Source organism: Blennius ocellaris (genome assembly GCF_963422515.1).
Source record: "Blennius ocellaris genome assembly, chromosome: 15".
Lineage (NCBI taxonomy): Eukaryota > Metazoa > Chordata > Actinopteri > Blenniiformes > Blenniidae > Blennius > Blennius ocellaris.
Window position 1 is genome coordinate 5,582,678 of NC_137664.1, and position 27,160 is coordinate 5,609,837.

A 27,160-nucleotide genomic window follows, 5' to 3' on the forward strand; every position below is an offset into this window, starting at 1 on the left:
TCTGTGGTTGTTATGTGATGGACTGGCAAAATTTTACCAGTGTTTACCCTGCTGCCTTCACCCACAGTAAACTGGGATTTGCTTCAGTGGCCCACAACCCTCAGTATTATAGAACTATCCATTTGTCTTCTATACCACTTTCTCCTGTTCAGAGTTTAGTGGGTTGCGAGAGCCAATCGCAGCCAACTATGGGCGACTGTACACTCCGAACAGGTTGCCAGTCCATCACAGGGCAGACACACAGAGACAGACAACCACACTCACTCACAAATTATCCTCACACGCATGTTTTTGGACTGAGGTGGGGAAACTGGAGCACTTTGTGGAAACCCACGCAAGCAAGGGAAGTACATGTAAACTCTACACAGAAAGGCCCGGTGAATATGTAAACCATGACCTTCTCGCTGTGTGAAGCTCAAGTGCTAACCACTGCTCTATTGTGTGGCCTTGTGAAATTATGATTATCATCAAGATATACAGTAAAAAAAATGTTTTTTAAAAAGACACTGTAGGATGAAAACCTTACTTTGCTGGTCCCCAAACCTATACTAAACTAAAAGATGAAAAAAAGTAAGGAGAAGAAGGGTATGGAGAGATAAATAGGTTACTAAATAAGTTTAAAAATAAATAAATAAATAATATTACTAAGAAAGACGGAAGCAGAAAGCGGTGACTAATAATGTTGTTGTTGTTGTTGTTGTTGTTGTATGGTCTCCACTTTTGAGAATCTTCTTGGTCGGAGAGTGTGTTGAACTTTGACATCAATCTGGCAGCAATTTGTTGCACATTAGCAGGTTGTTGACTGGTAAGTTACACATTATACAGCCTGGTTAGTGTGACTGGAATGTTTTCCACCTCAGTGAACGCTCAGCAGTTTATTAACACGACACGTTCACGGGACGGTGATCAAAGATCTTACGCACCTCCATGAAGCTGATCCATACATATCCAGAGCATCATAAGACAGACTCTCTGAAATATCTTTTATTTACTTTATTAATCTGAATAATTACCAGCCTAATTATTATTCTACAAGACGCCCCTTGATTGGCTGCCGCGGCTCTGACGTCACTGAGCGCTCCGGGCTGAGCGGAGAGGAAAAAAAGAAAGTCCTCAGTCAGTCCGAAACTCCGTCTGCTCCTCTGAAAAACGCTCAAACCGGAGCTAAACTCATGAAAGAAACCGGCTGACGGCTCGTTTTTTAAGCTCGGACTTGTGTCGTCGCGCCTGTATTTTTATTTTATTTTTTTTCTCCTGTAAGTGTGTGTTTCTTCAGCGAGACTTTAGGCTGGTGGCTCGTTACGCGAAGTTCAAGTCTGTGGGATTGTCTCATCTCGAAGTTCCCAAGATGAACTTCGATCCGGTGGTCGGGAAACTTCATGTAAGTAAACCAAGCAAGAACTTCTCTAACTCTCTTCATTTGATGGAACCTCTCTGTTTTGCGCGTTTGATGCACCGCCGCCTTAAACGCTCTCAACTTTCATGAAACTTTTCCAAGTGATGCAAAGTAACGAGCGGAGCACAAATGGACTATTTAAGTGTAAAACTTCCGCTTAAAGTGTTAAAAGCCCCCCCAAAAAACCCCAAAACAAAACCAAAAAAGCCCTTATTTATAAAGCTGCCGTCTGCCTTCTCTGGGGGCTGAGAAATCACGGCCAGGCCTGTGAACTAGTGTGAGAGAACATGAGACAAGTCCGTTCATTGTCCCCGCACAGGAAGCAACATTGTGTTTTGTTGTTGTTGATGCTTTAGGTGTTTATTTCTGGGGGATGATCTTCACCTACACGCTCCGATCTCTTGCTTTCTGAGCTCTTTACTGTACATACATGTGCTGTATCACTCACTGCCCCCCTCCTCCTCCTCCTTTTACTCTAACCTCCCTGCATTACTGCCACCATCTGCGTTGGACATCATGTGGTCATATTGTTCAGACATTTCGAGATGATGGCTGTTGGTCTGTCACGGCGGATGTATCTGGCACTCCTTTTAGCCACTATTAATAAGATCAGCAGGGGCCTGCTGTATGTGGAGGGCACTCCAGCTTAAGTGGGGGCTTTAAATCAAATTGTGTGGGAAAGTTGTGGGAAACATTTCGGGTTTTTTGTGCGTGACTTTCTTGTGAAGCTTTAATCAGTTTGACCCCAAGGAGCAAAAAAAACCCACAAAAAACTAAGGGGGGTGGTTTAACCTCACAAGTTAGTCAATTACAGCAGCAAAAGTCCAAAACGTTTTTTTTTTTTTTCCCCAGTGCAGTTTATTCCACTAAGACCTTCACATAGATGTCTTTTCATTCCTCTGCTGTTGTTTTTTCCAACTGTGGAGTCTGACACTATAAATACGGCAAAGCTCGCTGAAAGGTGCCATGTACTAAAACCTCCATGCAACATTAAAAGGGTTTAGGGGCGTTACTTAATTTCACACAAAGTTTACAGGATTTCCACTAATGACATGAGAAACTCCAGCTTCTGCTTGTTGTGTGGTTGTTCAGGGCAACAGCTTCGGTCCGAAGAAGAAAAGGGAGAGGGGGAAAAAAAATGGTGTTTCATCAAAAGATGCTCACCAAAAGCACAAAGTAACATCTGCTGACGGGCGTGCAGCTTTAATGTTTGTTTTCTCCGGTGTCTGATGTGCGTTTAAAGTCACGCAGCGTTCCATTACTGAAATCAGATTTACTTCTCCGGGTGGCAAAGTCAATGTTTATCTCTTTTGTAAACCACAGTACATTCTGGAGGCCCCACCAGCAGGCCCTTGTTGCTGAGGGACTATAAGGAAACTTCACCCCTCCCTCTCCTCTTCCACCAGCCCCCCCCCCCCCCCCCCCCCCCCCCCCCCGACTAATCCCCCCCCAAACACACACACACACACACACACCCCTCCAAATTGCCTGAGTGTACGTGCCTGGCGGTCCAGTAAACTTCCTGCCTCAAGAGTACACAGATATGCTGATATTAGTGGCATCAATTTACTTCTTAGGAATTGTCATGCCCATGCAAATATACACGAGATGGCTATCAGCGATTGCTTACTGCACATTTGGGTGTTGGTTCACACAGGAAATAGTTTGCCCTGCCCCCCCCCCCCCCCACTCCCACCCCCTATCCCTGTCTCTGTGGACAGCAACACAGACAAGGGCAGGAAAGACATCTGGGACAAGCAGAGGCCAAATTGTGACGCTTGGGATTAAGCAGTGGTCAACAAACTGGCCGCTCACGGGGCTCCTAATGCTAAAACCGCCTGCTTATTGCTAATGCCGAAACCCATTGGCCCATTGGCTCTCTGCTCTGTGACCATGTGAACAGCTACAGCCATGCCTGTGGCTTTGAGAAGCTCCAGCGACACTGAATGATGCAATGCCGTGCAACCCCACTCAGTGTCGGATTCCAGGTGGTAGTGGTGGGCCCTTTTATTTCTCTATTTGTTTTAATGTGTCCCGAGTTACAGCACACAACAGAGTGTTTGTTCTTTTATAGCCGGCACTGATTGATTGTACTCAAGCAGCATGTCGGCCGTCTCTTCATTAAAGGTGAATCATGCCACAGATATCAAAAGCTGGGCTGACTCACCGAGGGAGCGCCACCTGTTCAGGTGCTGCCCACTCACGTCATGCATACCAGCGGGGGCAAGTCACCCGCTCGCACATGAACAGTCAAGAGGCAGTTGTGGAGGAATTACTGCGCGCAAGACGTCCCAAGATAAACGGCTGACCTCATGCTGATTTCACTTCAAATGTGCACTTTGAGCCAGAGGTGTCCCGTCCTCTTTCAAGACATCACTCTTCTTTGTCTGCTGAAGCGCCTGCAAAGGCTTGACGCATCACACGAACCGCTTTGAATGGTTCTTGTGAACCGCGAGAGTGAAGACGCCTGCCTTGAAATCCACGTGATAAGAGGCCCGGTGTGTGTGTGTGTGTTTTTTTTTTTTTTTATCAATACATATAATCACATCAGTCGATTCATGCGCAGGAGAAAATCATGAGGAGCCAGAGAAGCCACTAATGCTTTCGTGTTATGGTTTTTGTCCACAAATACAACCAGAGCAAATGTTGGAATTCCAGTAATGACGGAAAAGAAATTAATCAGTTTCATTGTGGAGTACTGTTTTTTTTTTTTTTTATCTTCCTAAATCTGATTAGTTTGTGGTCCCTGTACTTCCTGTAGTTGGTCAGAACAAGAAAATAGACATGGCTTCTTTTTATTTTCTTTACAGTTTAATGTCAACTGAAGAATTCAAGTGAGGTTTGGACAACAAATACCAACTTCCTAACAAAGAAGCGTGATCTACGTCAATAAATTATCATCTACTTAGACCGGAGGCGCTGCTTACTGTTTGTGATAATCTTCGGTGTCTGTTGGATGTGACAGGATTTCACCTTGTCCCACTTATTTTTTAAATTTTTTGCTTTTTCTGTAGATCCAGATGCATTTCACCCGGTCAGAGGGTCTTTTTTAAAACTCGATTAAGTCCCGCATCCTGCTCTAAAGGGAGAATTTGTATATGTTTTGCCAGAAAAAACAACAAAACATTGGATTAAAGAGGAAGCTACTTCCATAATTGAACATTTGAAGTCGTTTTTAAAGCACCTCTGTACCTCTTGGGATGACTTTTGTCTGAATTTGCAGAAGCCCAAAGCTGCTTTCCTGCTCTCACTTTTGTTAGTTAGAGATTCCTAAATAAGACGGGCAGCTAATCCTCTTTGTGTGTGTGTGTGTCTGTATGTAATAGTTGCTGATTACCCTTGTGCAGATTCGCCGGCTAATCGCAGCGCTGCATTTGTGGTGGAGGTACAGTTGCGGTTTAAAAAAACATGACACAACAGGAAAAAAAAAAAATCAGAGTGGCAGAGGGTTTGCGTCAGTGTAATACCCTCAGACTTCCTGCTCTCCTGGATGAATGAACGGATTATAATAACGAAAAGTCCAGGAACAAACTGAACCTTTGTACGGGGAATGGACTTCTGTTTACAAAGGCATAAATCTGGTATAAATTCCAGCTATTGATGGTCACTTAAATCCCCGTTGACCTGCCACACTAGTCACATTTTCTACATTTTTTGGTGTGAAGTGTTTATAGAGAAAGCTGTAAACTTCCAGCACTTCACGGCTCCCCCAGTCTCCTGCACAAAGATGTGCTTTAATGGAGCTAATGCGATTGTCCTCTGAGTGAGGCGATGAATTCCTCTTCATGCTTTTTTCTCTTAGTCATTCTTTCTTGTCCTTTTTCATCCCCTCACTCCCCCACTCCTGGAGTCGTCTTGTGAGTCGCCAGCTGGCCTCTCCGTGCGAACTTAATCACAATGTTAATAGGCTGAGCCAGACATAGGCAACTTGTGGTCAGGGGCCCTGTAATTTTTTTTTTTTTTTTTTTGAACATCAATTTCTGAAAATCAATAAATTGTTGGTTTTATAGGGTGGGCGTTACAATTTCACATTTAGTCATGCTGTGAAAGCATGAGAAAGTTCCTTTCACTGATCATGTCAATATACCAGATGCATAAGACAACAACCCCCCCCCCCCCCACCCCCCCAAGAATGGTAAAAGACGACTGGATGAGAGCCCAGTGAACGAGAAATTTGAATTGGAAGAGTTAATAAGAGCATGGATTTGTTAGAAACATGCAGGAAAGAGTTGCATGTTCAAAATTTTGGTTTCACCTCAATGCTAAATATGTCGTTGCATTAAAAGGGAATCCGATTTTTCCATATCAGATTGTGTAGAATGGTGTTGGACCTCAGAAACTTGCCTGAAAATCTGAAGTTTAAAAGCGGCTGAGTTTTTTTTTTGGGTTTCGGCTCTTTATTCAAAACAGAATCGCCCATAAGGGCCGGCGTCCCAAAACTGTAGCTTTTGATTGTGCTCCTCTGTTGTCGTCCACACAGGAGACAGATACTACAAACTCACCTCTGTTAATTATTTATTTTTATTTATTTGTTTATAGTACTGGATTAATCTCCGGAGAGGAAATTCCTTTCCGAATTGTCCCATCGGTAGCAGCTGATAAATATAGATAAAGCGGTTAGCCACTAACTGCTAACTGCTTTATGCTAATGAGACTCGTTTAAACTTCCAACCTCCTGTGATTTACAAATGACCCTTATATTTAATTTTAAATCTCCGGGGGGGGGGGGGGGTTCGTTGCTCTGCACACACAATCGTGTTTATATTTATTTTTTTTCCTGGGAGCAAAGGACTGCTAAGACTATCGCGGTGCATCCTCCATGATGTACGGGCGAATCAACGCGCGCCGAGCATCCGTACTAATCAAACTGGGAAAAAGGCTCAGAATGAGCTCCATGATTATTTCATCCTCGTGAATTTTAAGAATTGATTTAAAGACAATTTTAAGGGGGACTGGATACGTTCGAATTCCAGGCGATGACCTCTTTAAAAGAAAAAAAACCCCCAAATAAATACAGATTTAATTATATTTATTAATTCAATCCTTCACCACAATCGGTTTGATTCACAAAATGTTGCTTTTTACATCAAATACTGGCATGTGATTAAAATAAAATGAATTAGACACTTATTAGCTTTAAAGTGATTTTTGATTAAGAACGTCATCGTAACTCATTTGAACCCAACACATTCAATGTATTTTTAGATATGTATTGAAGTGAAAAATATTGCATGCATGCATGCATGCATGCATGTTGATTTCATGAAATCAATTTTCAACACAATACAGTTGATTGCTTCATTCCAGTATGACAGTTTGGCTCTTTGTTCACTATGAAGCCCACAAACATTTTGTCCTTACTAACAGAGTGGCCCCGTCCTGAGCTGAGCTGACAGGACTCCTGCACACAAATGAAAATTTGTAGGCCGATGTTCAGCCTTCTTGCTTTATCTCTCGATAAAAAAAAAAGCCGCGTGACTCGAGACCACGCTGCGTAGAAGCCGTCACTTCTTTAGAAAAAAAACTAAAAACCAACAGCGCAGAGACCATCTCAGACTCACAACACCCGTAATTTGAAAAATGTCACGCTGCACCTGTTCACAACTCGAACTTTTTTGAACTTTCGGCTGCCCTCTCTCTTTCTCTCATCAAAACAATAGGCACATTTTCATGTGGTAAACATCAACGTCATCAGAGTCATTTCACTCACTCGCGGTTGGCAGAGTGACTTTCAGGAAATTCATTCAATCTGTCGTCATCACGGGTTGTTGTTTTTCTTTTTCTTTCTCCCTCTGTCTCTGGCGTGAAGGTGAATGTCGCATAACCTGCTTTTGACACACTGTCACCCTCGTCTAATCAGTGAAGCATGCCTCCTGAGGAAACTCAAGAATTCGTGTCGTGGAGCTGCAGCTTCCCCGAGTTATAAATATCCAGGCTAGCGGATATGTTGTGGGTCTAATCGAGCGCTGGGCCTGCTCTGAGGCAGGCTGCTGTGGAGGGAACAGTTTGGAGCTGAACCCTGCATGAAGCCTCTGTATTGTCTCGGGCTTCCTGTGCTCCCTGAGAGGAGGGGGCAGCTGCTTTTCACACGCTCCCACACATACGCTGTATGCGTGCTTGTGTACTCATCTCTACGTGAATATGTGCGTGTGTCGTGTGTATTTGTGGTTTTCGAACAGTTGGCGGTCTCTCCCTCGTAACTACTGTTACATCGACGCGGAGTGGCTCTCTCCATTTCTTTTAATATTATTCCGCTTTATAATGATGAATGTGTCCGAGCTCGGCTGAACTTTGGATTTATTTACAGCCGAGCGGTAAAGTGTCAGACTTATTCCTCCCGACATGAGCTGGGTTGTACTTGTCTTCATCATCTAACACAAAATGTCAGTGTAATTTATCACTCATGGAAAGTCGTGCATGGTCACTCCCTCCTCCCTCGCGTCTCACGGGAATGCCAGGATTTATCTGGAAAGCAGAGAGCATTCACTGTCTTGTCAAGGTCAGCCTTGAGAGATTTGAGTTGTACAATATATAACAGTGGCGGCAACATCCAGACCAAGTAGCTTCAATTATTGTAACGTATAAATGGAGGTGGCAAACGGAGAAGAATTGCCCACTCCAGGAAAAGTACAGATACCTGCGTCGAAGTGTCTTTTTCTGCAGGAGATGGGCTGATAAATACACATTGTGTTGGTTATGGTCCTATTCTATCGAGTGGAAATCATCTTTCACAATCAGGAGCACAGAATACGGCAATGAACTCCATAAAGCCACACTCAAGTGTTGACATTTACGAAATCTTGACGATTTGAAAACAAGTCCTGACAAAGAAATCTTGACGTTAGTTCTTGCTATATTAATGAAATTACAGACTAATTTGGTGGCAAAATGGTTTTTCCATTGCTTGTTTTGTAAACCTCTTAGTCAAATCATTATTTACTCATTTATCTGTTTGTTGACCCGTATGATGACCACGGAACATGAAAAATGGGTCTTATCAAATAGGGCATGTGAAACATGTAGAGGGGCAGTTATGACTAGTGTGTGGTGAATTACCTCACACTTGTTGACTCCTGCTACCTTCGAGATGTAATCACTGAAGTATGCAGAAAGAAATGACAGAATCGAGTGTGTCTGTAGTGATCAGTCACTCAGAAGACCTGTAGTGACTTCTCATGTCAATGTTTTCAAATGCTCCTTGAGTTCATAAGCTGTTAAGTCTGTTCATTTTGTCTTTTTTTATTCAATAAAACAATATAAATATCAACTGAACACAGTAAACACTGGACTATATTTTCAACTGGTCAATTTATGAGTTTGTGAAGTAAAAAAAAACAACAAAAAAACAAAAATTGAGCTCTTTGAAGAAGCACAATCAGAAATTTGAATTTGGACAGAAAAAGCGAGACGCCAGCTTTCCGTCATCCTCCTTTTGCTGACAAAGCCGCAAGATGATCATTGAGGATTTGATCCGTCTGTGACATGAAGTCGAGCCTCTGAAGTCGTGTCAGCTTTGATGCTCACAGCCTTTCTTGTGGTGGAGCAGGCGGTCGTGTTTGCTAAATAATGGAGGTCAGAGGAAGGCGCATGTTGTTGTCATTTGAGCTGAAGCGAGCGATCCATCCTTGAATCATTTCTAAAATGCTATTAAGCTGTGGTTAAACAAGCTGCTGCAAACCAATCCCCATGTCCCCAAATATCAGCAGAGTGAAATGCTGAAATATCTCCATTGTAACATGGGGGGATGTAGGATAGATGGTAAACAGTCAGCATTCATTTGGTTCAATAATCTAATACTCTGGTTCAAGTGCTGTACTGGCCAGTTATGGTTGCACTGAAAACATCAATTGAATAATCAAATTCGGCTTTTTTTTTAACTGGCTTCCCACTGAAAGGATTAACTTTCCTTGTTACAAATGAAAACAGTTATATTTGTATATAATTCATGTGTTGTAAAGTAGCAGTAGCTATGTTTTAGTTCTAAAATACCACAAAGTACAATGCTTCAGCTCCATACTATAGCATGGAAATGCATTGTGAATAATCAGGGCTTGTTACTGTGGCGGTGACTCAGAGTTTTTGTCCGCGACACGGTACCATGAGGTCAATGCATCAATGTGCAATTTAGGTTGCACTCAAATGTTAATGAATAACAGAGTGGCAGCAGCTTTTTATTTTTATTTTTTATTGCCTTTCCTCAAATTGCACTAGTAATATGAGAAAAGGTGTTTATGGGTGCTCTAAAAGTCTTTATATAGATGGTGAGCTATTTGTCTATGTTTACAGTGTGTGTAGTAGCATGAGTATGCATGCACATAGCTTTTCCCTTAACTTGTGAAAGTAAAGGATTGACTCAATAGGAAAAGCGTGATATAGGTTGTCCTGGTCCGGATAAAGGAGTGTAATGAGGTACATCATGCTGGCTATGATTGGTACCATCTATCCAGTGTGAAATGAAAAAACTCCTTCGTTTGTGTGTATGTGTGCGTGTGCGTGCGTGTCCTATGTGTTGGGTTTAGAGGCATTTTCTTTTCCTATTTTTTTCCCCACTGTTTCTGCCTATTTGTTTCAAATAAAGACGCCCTCTGTAATAACCTCAGGGATATGTAGTGATCACAGCCGTCTAAATGGGCCATTGATAACCTGGGTCAACCGAGAGGATGTCCTGTCATTTAGTCACAAATGCATTCTCAGTGTTACATGGCGTGTGTGGAGTTTGTGCCAAGGCAATTTGGAAGAACCCAGAGTGTTTCAGAGGAAGTGGAGGCGCGCTACTGTTTTCAGATGCACAGAAAAAGTCCCTCATTATTTTATTTCATTAGTTTAAGTTGCATCCACACAAGCACAGTACCGGCTCGTAATACGCACAGGGCCGCGTGACAAAAGGACACTGTTCGAAGCGGCAATCTGCAGTTGTAGAGACGATAGAGAGGACTGTGAAGTGGACTGAGCCACTTCAGCTGCAGTTGGAGCGTTTCCAGGGATTGTGGGTTTGGAGGGATCCCTGCACTGAGGTTACGGTCACTCTGGTCTCCCTCCTCACTTGGTTATCGAGGTAAAAAGTCAGCCACATTGTGGCTGCCCATGGTGTTTATGTATATGGTACTTTTGTGCCGTCACAGCCTTCGGATATTAGTGCGGACACATGGCCTTGTTCTTTTCCTTCTGCGGAGACAGGATGTGTTCAAGCGCTGCCACAAAACAGGACTCGGAGCAAAGCAGAATGGAGAAAAGCTGAATTTGACTGACTCGCAGTCAAACTGAGAAGTGCACATGCACAGAAGGGGCAATTTCAGACACGTGTTTGGCTTGAGAAGTCCAGATAACTTGTGCAAAACGCATAACTGGAAGGAATTTTTTCCAAAGTAAAGATGAAGGGTCCTGAAAGTTATGTAAAATAGGTTCAAAAAGCACTTCATTGAAGGATGATCCTTGTGCCAAATAACTCAATATCACGTGGAAATAAATAACAGCAAACAGCTGCGCATTATATGGATATTTGGTTTTCGGTGCATTGTTGCGTCTTCAATTCATGAACTCGGTCTTAAAGTTAGGACGGTATAGATTGATTCAAAATGCATCTATATTCCAATCTAAATTTGTGGGGGGGAAAGGCAATTTGGGGGAAAATTGGGGGTTGTGCACATCTATGTGGTAACATTTAGAGAGTAATAGCATAAAGTTGTCTCTAAACTACATTTTCAAGTACTTAACACACACCTGAAAACTCTTAAGTACAGTATTTGTGTGTTTTTGTGCTTCATTACCACCTGGATGCACTTTTAACAACCCCATCTAAAACAGCAGGCATTTCTTTTTTGTTTAAACTGGCCTGCCTCTCATTTTCCTCTTGATCAAACGCAGACAAATATTTAAATTTGTCCGAGCTCCTTTCATGTGCAGATTTGCTGCTTCTCTCTGTCTCGCATAACTTTTAATGGAATAACCTCAGTTTTGGCCAGCGATTCGGAAAAGAAACAGACATTTGTCTCGCTCCTCTCGCACTGTGGGAAATTGTGATGAGCATTTTTGGGGTTGACTTGCACTTTTACAAGTCTAGGTGTTTTTCGGAGGAGGAAAAGAAGTCGGCACCAGCAGCAGCCCGACTTGTCTTCATTAAATGCTACTGGGTCTGCCTTTAATTGCTGAGCTTAACAAGCCTTGCTACTGAGTTCGGTTGCAGCTGGGACTGTTTAGAGTCCCAGACGAGAGGAAACCTCGGCTCCGTCTGCATCTTCACAGTCAAAGAGACACCTGAGTTTTCATTTTTGATCGACTGTAATGACTCATTAGCCGCTCACTGCTGGATGAGTGTGTTTCTGGGTCTTCAGTGGAGTCTCACATTGGAGTGTAAGATTACCCCTCAGCGCCGCTCACTCTTTCCCAGTTGTCTCCCCCCCCCCTTCACATCTTTTCTTTCCACCGCTCCGTCGTGCACATGTGCTTATGCGCAGATTTTCTCTCTTGCCTTTTCACACGGCCTCCTGCTTACACTTTTCTCTCAATTCCTCTCTTCATCCCCCACCCTGCACTCGCACACATAGTGTATTCAAGTCTAAAGACTCACCCTGTGTCATGCAAGCTGTTAGCCCCCCCCCCCCCCCCCCAGCTCTCGCTCTCGCTCGTTTTATCTCCCTCCCCTTCCCTTCAGTCTCTTCTGCCTCCCTCCCCAGAATGTTTGGATAGATCTAAATGGTGTGATTGTGACTGCTCTGCCGGCCGTCTGCCCCTCCACGTCTGCCTCTCTGCGTCTTTGGAAAGTCTGACGTGAGCAGAGGGAGAGGAAGAAGGGAAAAGGCAAGAGAGCGGGAGAGAGAGAGAGAGAGGGGAAAGTTCTTTTGAACAACAAGGCATGGCGGCCCTCCAGAGAGTCAAGTCGAGCTTCAGGAGTCGCTCTCTGCTCCAGCCTGGCCCTCTTTTTCTACCTCTGTGTCCATCTGGTCCGAGTCTTTATCCCTCTTGCTCTCCCACACCGTCTTTCTGGAGCGCCTATTCCTGTAGAACATCCCATCTTCAACTTCTACAGTTTCTCTCTCTCTCTCTCTCTCTCCCAGCCTGGCCCTCTCCACCCCTAACCTGTTTTATTCTCTTCTTGTGTAGCAGGGGATAGGAGGAGGGCGGGTGGGTGAAAGGGGATAAAAAAAAAAAAAAAAACGCCCAAAATCTAGGACTCTCGTTTAACCGGGAGGTGTCGGGTTGCGTTTTCGGCGCTTCGCGGCGGTGTCGCATGTCGTGGCATTCAAAGGGCCTGGCTTTAAGAATGTGGGTCATTTGAAGTAGAGGCACTAAAGTGTGTTGTTTGCCAATGAATGGGGCCTTCTCACATTGACATGGTGAAAAGCGTGTGAATAAACACCAGCGCCTAGGGGCCACACTAAAGTGTTCGGCCGTATTCTTCTCTGTACCCCACCTATACAAGCCTGTTATTATCCAGCACATGAATGGACTTGGAGAAACACATTCGATACGGGCACCATGCTGCTGTTACCTTATCAAACTCCCTCTGTTACACCCACGGCCACAGGAAGCAGATTCTCTGCTGCGGGATCCTCTTTGAGAGGGAAAACTAGATCGCAGAGTAATTAAGTTTGGTTCCATGTTGCGCTGCATGTTGTTGGTGTATAGCGCCACGTCCTACACACACACACACAAGATTGTATTGCCTCTAGTTCGGACCGGCTGCACAGCTCCCCCTAATTGCTTTCCCACGGCAGATGTTCAGATCAGATGGTTCAAATTAAATGGTAGATTGCTCACACAAGGCTTCCTATGAAGGTTGAGTCTCCTCTTTACTGTCCTTCATCTAATGGTGTGTGCGTGGGCGTAATCCGCGGATACGCAAGAATGGAACTAAACTTTTTGGTCGTTTTTTTCTCTCCCCGCCTCCCCACCCCTTGCGATTGTGTAGGTGTCCTTGACGTTGGCGGCCGTCCTCTTCGGGTTGGTTTGTGAAGCGGCGGAGCTTCCGGCCCCTCAGTGGTCCAGCGACGAACACAGAAACCTCACTGTCCGACGACACAGGGCGTGTGTGGAGAACCAGCAGTACCTCAACCAGGGGCTCTGCTGCCTCAACTGCCAGGCCGGTAAGGGTCGTCGCATCACACAATCACGCCTGAAGAGCTTAAACCGGTGTATGCAAATAAGCATCATTGTATAAATGCCATGGTGTGAGTAGAGTCTCTCAATTAAAAAGCCATAATCTGGAGTTTCTTAGATTTACAAAAAAAATCCTCCTTTTCTCTGGATGTATGTAACCACAGGCAAAAGAGATTAAAAGTAAAGGAGAAAAAAAACAACCTGAATCTAAAATAAAGTCAGTTTCAGGCAGGGGGGAGTAGAGTCTGAGCCTTTTCGGTTGAGCTTGCGTGGATGGTACACTTTTATTCATTAAAAAATGTCTGTTTTTTATCTTATTGACACAAAAGACCTAAAAAAAATGGATGTTAATAATCCCATCACCTATCAGCTTCTCACTTATGCATCTCAAGCAAACAGTTCCTATTAAAATCCTGATGGCAGACGTTATTTCTCCTATTCAAGACTAATTAAAATATGCAAACCTTACTTTTACATATGCCCATTCATTATATATATTCAATTCCATTTTATTTGTACAGCACCGTTATTTAAGGGCTTTTTTGCAGAGAAAACCAAACAATTCCACATGAACGAGCGTAAGCGACAGTGGAAAACAAAAATGTCAAAATCCACTCACACACAGGAAGAACATGCAAACTCACATGCTCACCACTCCCAGATTTTGCATTGTGAAATAAATATTCAAATGCAATTCGGAGAGAGGAGGGAAAAAAAAAAAAAAAAAAAAGTCCAGAATGATCCGTTTTCCAGGTGCCTTCTTTGGTCTTGCCAGTATATATGACAGAGCTGCTGCAGTGTCTGCCCTGTTAATAAGATTTGGAAACTCTGACAGCTTTTTTTTTTTTCCCCAGCTGCAGCAGCTATCCATACAAAATTATCTTTTCATAATAATTGTTCATTTGGTTGTGAGGCTTGCAAGTGAAATTGCTCTTTGCTCAAGGGTGCACTGTTTTAATTTACTGCATCAAGAATTCGATAAGACCTTTGACTGGGTTTGGAACATATTTAACCAAGATCCAATTAGAAGCGTACTTTTTTTTTGTTTTTTTCTGGTTTATTCAATTCTTTCATTTGCAGTTCTTGGAATAAAACTTTTCCAAGATGTTTGATCGACTCGTTTATTTTTGACCTGCTTATTTTTGGGTTTTTTTCCTCTAAAATATAACTTCAGAGTCTTTTGATGCTCAATTATCCATGGGAGATGGTTTATATCTGTCGAGTGATATTGGAGTATCTCTGTGTGCTGTGCAGGCTTTGCCAAAGTATTTTCTCTGTCGGCGTTTTACGCTTGCCAAATGGGAAGCCTTGGAACATTTTCAAAAGACACTCGGGCAGCTCAGTAGTTTTAATTGTTCTGTTTATGCTTCTTTTTTTTTTTCCAACGTGACCTTTGACAACATCAGGCAGATCCTCATTTCCCCCTGAATCCATGTTGAAAATATCGATCTCACTCCCACTTCATTTGTTGCTAAAACAAGCTGCGCTCCGTCTCACACAAACACAGTGCCACTATTATCTGCTGGATACCCAGCGAGTTCAACCAAAGATGTTTTCTTTACCCTCTGTTGGGCTTTTTTTTCCAGCCTTTTCTGTCTTCTTCTTCTTCTCTCTCTTTTTTTCCCCCATTTGTGCATCAGATAAATCCAGAAAACACATGACAATCAAGTGGTTTTATTCATGAACGGAGTATAGAAATGAAGAGCATGACGAAAGACTAGCGAAGGAGGTCAAATCACTTTGTAGCCAACCGAAACTGTTCTGTCACAAAATTGGATAAAACAGCCAATTGTGCAAAGATTTAAGAAAAAAGAAAAAAGAAAAGAAAAAAAAAGACGCTCCTGTGAGCGGTTTCCATGGAAAATGTCCTTTTCTCTTGTTATCTGATTAATTTACACTTTCAAGCCTGTAATTGTAATTTGATGTCTTATGTAATGTTCCATGCTAACATTAGATCTCTTTCATACAGATATTTTTTTTTTCTTTCAAGTCCAAATATAATGCTGTTATTATAAACTGGAAGAATAAAATTAGTCTTTGATATGTATATTTGCTCAGATATCGTGTGCTATGCTTAAATAATATATAACCGCTGCTGCATTATGGAGCCGGTCCAGACAATATGTAGATATTATCAGACATGTATGAGAAGCTCATTTATTCTAAATTAAGAGTCAGAGGAGGGGAAAAAAAGAGAGGCGAATAGATGTATAACCGGTTCCTAGTATTGTTGTCTTGTTCGAAATAATTATCATTAATTCGATAAAGTTAGATAAGTTAAAGCTGATCACCTAGATATGGATGGATACGGTCAGAAGTCATTTGTGCTTTAAAATGAATGATCAGTTACTGGGTCAGATGAAATTTTGTTAAGTGAAAGATTAAATGTAGTCAAAATGTCTTCATGATTCATGGAATAAATTGCTCTAATAGGTTGTGTGTATCATGTTCACATTCCAAGGGTTCATCTTAAGAGTGTATATGTCCTTTTAGCTAACCAGTTTTCAACTATGAAGATGAAAACAGTGAAAGGATTATCTGCATTATCTGAATAGTCCATTATAAAACCAGGAATCCTCAGAATTCCGAATCATGAGCAATATGAGAGTCTCCTTGGTGTCATTTGTTAGATTTGACCAATCATTGGCTTGCAGTCAGATGCGAATAAACTATAAGTTGTCTTGATTGTTTTGTTTTGGGTTTTTTATTTTTTGTAATTTGCAGGAAGCTTTGTGCAGAAAGCCTGCGAAAGAGACCAAGAACCGGGGACGTGTCTCCCCTGTGAGCATGGCAAGACCTACACGGAGCATTCCAACGGGATGAACCGCTGCCTGCCCTGCACTCACTGCCGCTCAGGTGAGTGACGCTCTGCAGCACGGCTGCTGTTTCGTAACATTCCGTAGAAACGCTAACTGAGAAGACTGATACCGTATTCACGATACTCGATTTGGCAAGTGATTGAACGTAAGCGGTCGGATCCTCTTCCCCAGTTGTAACGACAGTCACTTGGTCGTAACTTGATTCATTTGGTTTTGCTAACAAGTGATAAAAAAAAAAAAAAAAAAAAAAACTCATCTAGAAACTCTTTTATTTTGGAAAAATGTAACTACACAATCGAGTCGATTTATGTTTTGAATACTATAATCTATGATTTTTTTTTAATGTATTCTGATAAAAGAAATACAATAATATGAATAATTGTTATTATGGATAATTATTATTGAATTGGTTTCTATAAAATAATTATTTTGTTAGATAAAATATATTATTTTCAAAATGTTGTGTCATTCGGACACTTATATATTGAATATTTATGTATTGTTTCCATTCAACCTGCAGGTGATGTTACAGCCCACCTCAATATAATGGTGCGCCTGCACATGGTCCATACAACACTTGCATCATGTCAGGTCATGTTATGCAAAATCTGAGCCTTCACAAAACAATCCAGATTGTTAAATAAAGAAAATAAAGTGAATCGGCCTTTGGTTCAGCCCTTTGCCTTTATTTATTAAAAAAAAAAGAGAAAAGAAACACCCAGTCTTTTTAAAACCCAGTTGGTCAAAGCTGTTTTGTTTCTGGGAAGTTAATACCTTTTTTGTGTGCGCCCTGGCCTTTCAGAGTCACTCTTGAAAATGTGATCTTATGATGTTACACGGAGTAGCAGGGCGTGTCTTTGTTGTTTTGTTTCGCCGGCCGAATGTGAGCATGTTCCTCGTCTCGGGAGGTTTGCTTTTGCGTCTGTCTTACCTGGCTGAACTGGGTGTGGCCGTGTCTCATTGTCTCCCACACTGGCGTCTTTGTGTCCGATGAAAGGCAGCAGCACCAGAAAAGAGACTTCTGTTACATAGGATGTGTTTTGTGCCCATTGGCTGCGGTTTAAAGGTGGAGTTTAATGCGTTTCTGCGTTGTTGTTTTTTTTAACTTATTTCCATCAAGTTTGTGTCGATTTGCACTTATAATGAACCAGCCTGTGTTGGGAAATGTATTGATAAGTCTGCTGTTGATTGCGTGAATCATTGATGATCTCTAAGAGTTTTTTATGGTTTTGTCAGTTGTGAGTTGGAAAACTCTTTTTTTTAATTAATGATGGTAGTTGAACAATTTTTTAAAAAATTATATACAAATGAATGTTGATTAATGTTCAAATCTAGAAAATGATATCAAATATAACAGGGTCTTTAGTCTGTTAATCAATTACTGGTATTTATAACAAATCCCTCTAATAAAATGCAGTTTGGCTCATGTTCTACTTGAGTAAATATAAGCTGGGTTTGCTGGTTCGAATCCCTATGCCGAGGGTCTTTGAGCAAGGCGCTTTACCCCAAACTACCCGAGTCATATCAGGAAGGCTCCACGGCACATGAGCCACTGTGGCAATCCTAAAAAAATAAATGCACAGTCCAATAAAAGTCTTTGTAATGTAGCTGCTTATGTTCTGCTTCAACACACATTCGCTGGAAAACGGATCAAACCATTATGAAGCAAACGGCGGGGGCAGGTTGTAATCTTTTAAAGTTACATTAGACATTGTTTTGTCAATTATTTACTTCAAATGCTTTCCTTTTTTTAAACTTATATACTATAAATGATATATTACAGTCTTCAATTGAAGCATTAATCTGATTTTGTGTCAAACTGAAGACAGAATGTCGACTTCTTTAATGCTATATCCATCAGTCATCGTCTTCCTGACCAGTCTTTGATTCGCTCTTTTCATTTGTCTATATTCAAATCCTAACCGACCTGGCATTGTGCAACAAAACTCAACAATTTGTCACCAACCACCGTTCGCAGCTTGAGTCTAGATCCGTGTCCAATGTGACTGACTTTTTCGTGCCAAATAAAATCCCGTGTGAAGCAGCAAAAAGCGCAGCCTCTACTGAAAGGACAACCCATCTCCTAGTAAAACAACCGAAAGAGAACAAAAAGAAAAAAAAAAAAGCAACAACAAATTGCATTTATGGCTTGATCGAATTAACTAAATGACAAACAAATGGGATAAAATGCAGCAGATTAAATCAATGCACAATGTCTTAACATACAACAGAGTCCGCTTTGTGAGACACTTTCTTTTTTTTTAATTCACTCCTGTTGTACAAACTCGACTCACAGTCCTCCATTATTATCTTTTTTTTTTTTTTTTTAACTCAAAACAGATCTATGAATCTCAGGATCTCTGTAAGACGTGACATCAAGTTTCCAACATATTGAGTACGTTGATTTTTATATGTGACATTTATTCTGTCAGATCGTTGATTGTTAGCAACACATAGTTACTGTTTCTTTTTGTTCAGATGCTGCAGGACTCTGCTGACATTTTATAAAAATTTTACTCATTTTAGTCATCTGAGCTGTATAAGGTTTTTGAATCTTTCAGATATTTTATATCCAATTTTTTGTGTTTTGTTTTGTTTTGGGTTTTTTTTACCAGTTGTGTCTGTTTATTCTTTTGAGTCTTGTAGGTATTTTGAGTTTTTCCTTTTACCTTTTCAATTGTTTGTTGTTTATTTAAGTTACTTCTAGCATACTATCCTTTCCTTTTTTGCCAATTTCTTGCAATTTGAGGTATTTTTGACTTTTTAAGTATCTTTTTTAGAAATTGAGACTGAGTCGATGTACAAATAATATAAAATTGTTGATTTGAAAAAGAAAGTCGCAAATGTAGCTACTACGGATAAACTAAAAAGCCCCATGTGGCCTGACTGGAATGAAGTGATATTTTTAGCAGGATTAAAAATACTTTTGATTGGTCTAGTTCCTTCATTTCCTTTTGCTCAACAAATTCCAACATGACATTTAGCGTGAAGTTAAGTCTGTTTTTTGTTTTTTTTTTGTCATTTTGATTCACCACATTTCTTTAATAATCAGCTTAATAGGGTGGTTAGCCTCATTGGATTATTGGCCCCTCATTTAAACATACAGAAAGGTTTTCTACAGGCATTTCCAGGAAAATATTTTTTTTTTCTCCTTTCGAGTCTGCTTTGTGGCAAATCATTAAAATGTATATGCGTTTATATTCTTGGAGTCGTTGCCTTGAGCTGTGAAGTCTCGTGAACGCTGCATAATAGCCTGTTGTTAGAGCTACATACTTTTTTTTTATTGCCCAACTAAATGCGGGTCATTGTGAAATTGACACTGATAGTAACTAATAATTACTGATGCGAAGAGTTCAGTGTGGAGAGTCACATTGACAAACGATAAAAACCATAAAGGCGTCCTTTTTATTTGAGCCGCGTGTGTCAGCAGTTCACTGAAAGAAACAAAACATTTATAAATAATTAAATTGAAGCCACAAAGCTTTGTCCATTATCGACTTACTGTTCCCGGTTACATTGAAAAGTATGCTATGTGATGTGTGTTTACAAAGAATCAAAGTACAGGGTTTAAAATGTGGAATATCATTATTGATCGAAATACTGTACTCAAGGAGGTTTATCGCACATTAATTTGAGGTTTGCCTCCATCCAGACACTTTCATTAAAATGCTACAATACTTTTTTAAGCAAAGTTTGACCCTTTACAGGACACTACCTGAAGTACAAGGAAATCAAAACATACAACCTTAAAATTGTACTTCAGTACTTTATTTATTTTATTTTTTTTACTTTAATGACCAACCCAAGTCATTAAAAATGTGTCTTTATCTGCACTTGAGGTTTTAATGAAATTTGTTCCAAAAATGAATGAAATGTCATTCAGCTTAGACAATTATTTAAGTTTGATAAATTTCCTGCATTTAAAAACAAAAAGTTACACATCGTACAAATTGCATTTTTCAAAAAAAAAAAAAAAGAATAACATGTCTTGCTTAATCGAGCAAACATCTCGTTTGTCAAATTTTTTGATTCTTTGAACCCTTTGCTTCATACCAGTTTACTCTCCTACAATATAATATGCCGGAAAAGTACGCTCAATTTGAGTATGTAAACAAATTCAGCATCGAGTCAAGTTTTCAAGAGAAGTCGAAACGGCTCAAAGCAATATTTTGCTCATGAGGGTTTTTAACAGATCAACCTACTGTTTTTTTTATTAATGAAAATACGATTGTTGTTTTTTCTTTCCATTGGCCACTAGATGGCAGTACTATGCTCAATCCTCCACAGTTTATTTTCCAGAGGAAGTCAGTTCAGACAAGCGAACTGTGACTTCGTCTATGGAGATTAATACAAATTTAAAGCAGTATTTTAATATGTAGGAGTACTGATTATCTATTAAATCTTGAATAAAGGTTCGTGGTAAAAAAAAAAAAAATACAATTGTTTGAGTACAATCTTATCTACAGTCTTATTTATGCACAGTAGCATATTTAAAGAGCCTAACTGTTCACATGCAATCTAATTACTTTGTGGCTCCGTCCATTGTCATGAATAAAAGCCAACAACATAACTCTTTAATTACACTTTAACAGTGCATGTACTGTTGTGCTGGAATGGAGAAAAAAAACTAGTTTATAAATAGACTGTAATTAAAGCACAAGCATTTAAAAAATGTGCATGCTCTTATACTGCTCTCTTTAGTTCATCTAATCCAACGTCACATATATAATGGGGGCATATTTTCTCATCACATCTTCATTTTCTAGTTCAAGAGAACAAAACCCATGTTTTTTTTAATCTTTAGTGATTCTTGTTCCACGTCTTGAAATTTCAATAGAAGTTATCACCTTGAAACAATCAGCCTTTGAAAGTTTCCTTTTTTTACGAAGGTGAAGTTGTTGAGGATGGAGGTTAATCGTCTGAGTAAAACCAAAGATTAAAAAGACTACGTTTTGCGAACCAACCTAACGAAGCAATTTTTTCTTTAATTGGCGATCGTGGACATGAGATTTATGTAGAAAGGACATCATCTGGAGGTGGAGCGTTTTGTGCGTTATTAATTTGGAGTGTATCTTAAAGGCCAAGGCTACTGTCTTTTCAGGTCTCAATTTAATAAATGAACCACGCCGGATTCTCCCTGCCTCATTATCCTGTTAAAATGAGGCAAATGCATCTTAGAGGGAGATAAAATTGAAAACTCGATAATCTCTTTTCCCCCCTCCACGAAAGATTACTATATAATTGCCTACATATTAGCTCAAGGTCCAGCTATTGTCCTTTGTCATCTAATGCATGCTTAGTCGGAGTTTACTTATTAAGCGTTCGCTCAGAGTTGGATGCAGTGAACTCCCTGGGGATTACTAAGATAACGGAGTCGTTTTTCCCGATTTCTCATGTTTTTTTTGTTGTTGTTGTCTTTTCCGATCCAACGTTCACAGATGAGATTCAAACGACGTCGTGCAGCACGACCACGGACACCAGGTGTCAGTGCAAAGTGGGTACCTTCTGCGTTCCAGATCAGGCCTGCGAAGTCTGCAAACGATGCGCCAAGTAAGTGTCTTTCACCACTATTATGTTAAAACTACTCTCAGCGAAGTATTTAGCAACACTGGGGGTTTTAATACTTTGTCGCTGTGTTTTAACTTTTTGCTACAGTATTTTATTTAAAAAAAATTTTTTTTAAAGGTCCTAGATTTTACATTCGGTAAAAACTGATTTTTGAGTTGAAGTATGAAGTTTTGTTTTGTTTTTAGCTTTAGTGATTCTTGTAATTTCTCATGCGGTCCAGATTGATAACATATTTCCTGGCGGAGGACGTGTAGGTCGTAAAGGTTGATTGATATTTTCATTCGCCAGTTAAACAGATGATGGATCCCAGTCGTTGTGTTGTCATCGGTGTGGGGGCGGAGCTTATGAGTACATTTCTATTGGCTACAGGAAAAGGAAGCCATTTAGGATTATTTGCAAGCGGCAAAAATGAAGGAACTTTATTGAAATGACCGTGACTATTAATTGGTTTCTATCCACAAAAGATTAAAACAGTAACATATATTACATGTCATCAGTTCCTTTAAGACAGACTTTCTTTATTGTATATTTGGGATTTAAACATATTTATACTGTACATAAAACTATCATCTTTATATCACCACAGATTTCAGTCATCCGACTGCACAAAACATTAAATTAAAAAGCCACAAGGCTAAACTTCAAACGTTTTTCTGTGACATTTCGTCTGGTTTGCGCTCAGATGGCACACTGATGTCAGCCATGTTTCTTACTGAAAGCAATCAGGTTGACTATATGTTGCCAGGATTTCTTCCATCTTGTAGCACAAACGCGTTTCTGGTGACGCTACAAAGTTGCATTAAACTGCTAAGTTTTACTCATTTTTATTGCATATTATTGCCAAAGAAGAAGTAGAAACATTTCTTTGACAAAAATGTGTATATAACACAAGCTGTGATCACACAATTAGAAAACATCACATCCGCAAAGAGCACTCTTTTTTTTTTTGTAGTTTCTATTAAATGCGTCTTGTCGTTTATGCAAATCTGCATCTGTCATTGGCAGGTGCAAATCGGGGGAGGAGGAATTGAAGAAGTGCACTCCCTTTTCCAACACTGTCTGTCGAAAACGAACGCCGTCCCCGACTGCGACGCCGCCAGTCCTCCCTTCTCCAACGCCGCCCTCCCCAGCAGGCCCCGGTAAGCTTGGTGCGCCCTGCCGAGGAACACCGTGAACTTAAACTGCACCCTCCTCACTTATTTTCTCTTTCATCGTTGCAGTTATTCCTTTATTAATCGCCTTCGCCATCATCGCCATCTTCATCGTCATCGGGGTGGCTGTGTGGTGGTTCTTAATCAAGCAGCAGTCATGTGAAACGCCATGTGAGTGGACATTGTTTTCTGTGCTTTAAGTGCTATTTTTTTTGCTCATAAATTGTCTTCCTGATGCTATTTTTTTTTTTTTCCATTTCTGTTTTCAACCAGGTTTAAAGAGTCGTGATTCCGGTGAAATCGTGAAGATTCCTATTGTAAGTTAATTTATGTTAAACAAGCTTTATTATTATTATTGACATTGTATTTATTATCTGTGGGCCGGTGCTGAAGCGTGTTCCTCTCTCTCTCTCTCTCTCTTTCTTCATTTCCTCTGGTCAGGATGAGAGTGGAGGCACAGCAGAGGAGAGGCAGAATAATCAAAACGCCGGCCTGGAGGGCGAAGAGTCGCGCCCCGAGTCGAGGCCGCTGCTGCAGGAGACCCAGGTGGGAATGACCAAGGCGTCGCCTCCTCTGGAGGACGAGGACCGAGGACTCGGGGACAGTTTGCCCAACACCACCAGCTCGTCTCAGACCAGCTTATCGGCCCTGCCCACCGCTGCTTCCTCTGGCAACACCCCCCACCAGAGCCCCACCGCCTTCAGACTGCAGCCTGCAGACATGGTGAGGGGAAGCGGGAACACCTCACAAGATCTCACCCTAACCCAGCAAACAACCCCACCACCACACTATAATGCTCAACTTTCTGCAGTGCCTAACATTGATCCCCTGTCTCGTGTTGCAGGAGGATCCTCTGCGACATCGATTGGTGCCCCTACAAGGTAAAAATCCCGTGGAAGATGTCTAACGTTGCCTTCCAAAAGCAGAAAGCAGCTCGGTTTTACTGCAATCCAAAGAGTCAAAACTCAGTCTTAAGAACTCCCATTTGGTTGCTTGATGGATTAATAATCTCATGATAGTCAGGCCACATCGGCGCCTCCAGGGCTTTGGAACATGCTGTCTCCTCCGCCGTTGTTTTTTTCTCATGCTACATTAAAAGACGACATGGCTTAATAGATTTGTTTGATCTTGTGTTGCAAGTTTTATGTATGCATGTCCCGAAGGAAAATGTTGCGAAATGATTTTTTTCTTCTTCTTCTTCTTCTTCTTCTTCTTCTTCTTCTTCTTCTTCTTCTTCTTCTTCATGCATTCGTATAGGAACAATGGCTATACTGTCTCCATGTGAGTTTTTTCCTGCAAGAACAAGCTCATGTTGGCAATTCATTAGTTAGCAATTGTAAAGGAATACAAACATGTGGCAATATAATCTTTCATTTGGGTTTAATCTTTTATGACCTGAAGCAAAGCACCCCCCCATGATTTTTAACGTGTGGGGCATACGTCTCCTCGGGGGCGCCAGAGAGCTGCAGACATAGTGCCAGAAATCAGAAAAGAAATTAAAATTAAAGACTCAAATTTAGAAGTTGGTGCACAGTGATGCAGGTAAACTTTAAAAAGGTTGGCAGTTTCCCTTTAAGAGTTTGATGACGATGATCTTTAGTGTAGCGTTGTTTTTTTTTTTGTTTTAAAAATATTATAAATGGACCATAAAATCCTTCATTTTGAATGTGTGTGTTTTTTTTTTTGTTTGTTTGTTTGTTTTGTTATAAAAATCTGTTTTGGACTGTGGAGAAATAATTCTTCAATAACTTGTGGGGGAACAAGAGGCTCAATGTTGATAGTTATATACATTTCAGTCTTTAAAAAAAAGTTTCAGAAAATCTCCCAGCGGTGGTGGTGCTCTTGGACAACAATGATTTTTTTTTAAACAATAATCAGCAGTAACAATTATCCCAAGAATGAAGTTTTCTGCTTGGATTTACTACTGGAAGTGTTTTGCTTGGAGCTTAACGCCAAAAAATGACAAGAAAAGTTGTTCACGATTAAAAAAAAAAAACAACAACTTTGCTTTAGTTTTTTTCATTGTCATGTTTGATTTCTCAGCATTCACGACGTCAATTCTTTGCCCTGTTCTTCTTTTCCAGGGTCCGAGAAATCCCTGAGGAAGAGCTTCGACCTGTTCGACGAGTACCTGGACGTTCGGATCCACAACAAGTTCTTCCGGATGATCGGCGTCAGCGACAACCACATCCGGATCGCGGAGAACGGCCCGCCCGGCGACAAAGTCTACGAACTGCTGAAGAACTGGATGCAGAGGCAGGGCCTGAAGGCCGACATCAACGACCTGCTGGAGGCTCTGCTAGGCATGGACCAGCGCCGCTCGGCGGAGAGCATCGCGTCGGCGGCCCTCAGGAAGGGCTACTACAAGCCCGCGGACACACCCTGAGTTACTGAGGCAACCCGGAGGGGTTGGGAAAACCCGCCAAATGAAGTAAACACAAAGTACTTGTAACGAGAGAAAAACAAAAAGAACACAAAAAGCACACAGACGCAGTCGGTGGACGTCGTGTCTCATGAACGGGCTTACCTCTTTGTGGCTGACCGGCCATGCACACACACACACACACACACACACACACACGCACACACATGCACATGCACACACATTAATAAAAAAAAAAAAGCCAGTAGTTTTAAAACGAGAAAAAAAGAACACACAAAAAAGGGGAAAGTCGAGCTGCATTCATGGGCGATCTGAAGGTTGTTGACTATTCGCCAAATGCTGAAGTGTCATAACACACACACACACACACACACACACACACAAAAACAACAAATTGTTGTTTTTTTTTGGTTTTTTTCTTTAAAAGAAATCGCGGCGCGTGCAGAAACGGGGCCGCTGCATGTGGTATAAAGCTCAAGAGAAAGTGCAGCCAAATACTGAAAAGCTTCCACGTCTCCGGCTCGTGCGTCAAGACGTCTGGTTCCGCCTCCAGGCCGCCGCATACTCCCCCGGAGACGAGCGTATACACTGGTTTGTAGGAGTGGCATTAGCGATGTCACTGAATACTGTGCCGCTTCGATGCACTGACCTCTGGCACATGTAGGATTCGAAACGACAGTCATGCTATAGTTGTTGTTTTTGTAGATGTAGTCCTCTTTGATATCTATAGATGTATATGTATAATCAGTCCATCCGTTTCTTATGACAAAGGTTAACATGAATGATTCCCTACTAATCAAAGACTTTACCTCTGCAGTGCCATTTGAGGGTCTAAATCTGTTTTTATTTTTGTTTTTTGTTTTTTTGAAATCGTGATTTCATCAAGTTCCTCGAGTGTGGTGGTTCAAAAAGAAAAAAAAAGAAGTCGTACAGTCAAGTCGGATCATGCAGTTTTTTTATATATTCAGTGTTAAATGTTACACACACACACACACACACACACATACGACAGCCAACTGTTTTCATTTCTTCTCCATTAATCAAATCGTTTCCATCATGTTGAACAACTTCAAAGGTCATTTTTATTTATTGACATATTTATTGTAATGAATAATAATTATCACTCATTATTTATACCAATGCCAAAACAACCCTGGAAAACACACACACACACACTCATACACACTCACACACATATATAACTCAGAGTATTTGTGATGAGATGTTTAGGCGCAGGGCAAAAAAAAAAAATGACTGAAATCCGAATTTTCAAGTTGTGGTTTTGTTTCGTAGAACTCTGTTCCTGCTTTGCAGCCCCGTGGATGTGTTGGACATTTTTGGGGCTTTTTTTCTTTCTTTTTTTTTTTCTCCCATGTCCACCAAAATGGAGAAATGTTGTCAAATTGGAGTTGAAGTGAGTCTCGCGTCCTCGGCTCTGACTGCTTCTCAGAAAAGTACCGGTGCAATGAAAAAAAAAACAAAAAGACAGTCATATAGTGAGACTCTGTGGCTCAAGGTTTTATACTGTATGAGACATTCATGACGGAAAATGAAAGTCTAAAAGACATCCTCCCCAAGTCTGATCAATAGGCTCCCTCAAAATCTGTTGGACACGTCACACGGCTTCAAACGGGAGAGAACTTCAAATATTTCTATTTTCCTGGGAATTCATGTTTCATTAGCATATTTCAGTTGAAAAGGCTTTATTGCATTGAACATTAGAATTAAGTGGAAAATAACAGCAGAC

At 41.0% G+C, this 27,160-nt stretch overlaps 1 protein-coding gene across 1 annotated transcript; it reads left to right on the top strand.

Moving 5' to 3' along the window:
* The first annotated feature begins 1,129 nt into the window (after window positions 1–1,129).
* tnfrsfa (tumor necrosis factor receptor superfamily, member a) lies at window positions 1,130–25,802 on the top strand. Its single transcript, XM_080510694.1, has 10 exons — window positions 1,130–1,381; window positions 13,305–13,479; window positions 16,217–16,348; window positions 21,750–21,861; window positions 22,885–23,018; window positions 23,100–23,201; window positions 23,304–23,347; window positions 23,472–23,753; window positions 23,875–23,911; window positions 25,115–25,802. Exons 1-10 carry the CDS (start codon window positions 1,349–1,351, stop codon window positions 25,414–25,416), a joined length of 1,353 nt encoding a protein of 450 aa, XP_080366820.1. The 5' UTR covers window positions 1,130–1,348; the 3' UTR covers window positions 25,417–25,802.
* The last annotated feature ends 1,358 nt before the right edge of the window (window positions 25,803–27,160 follow it).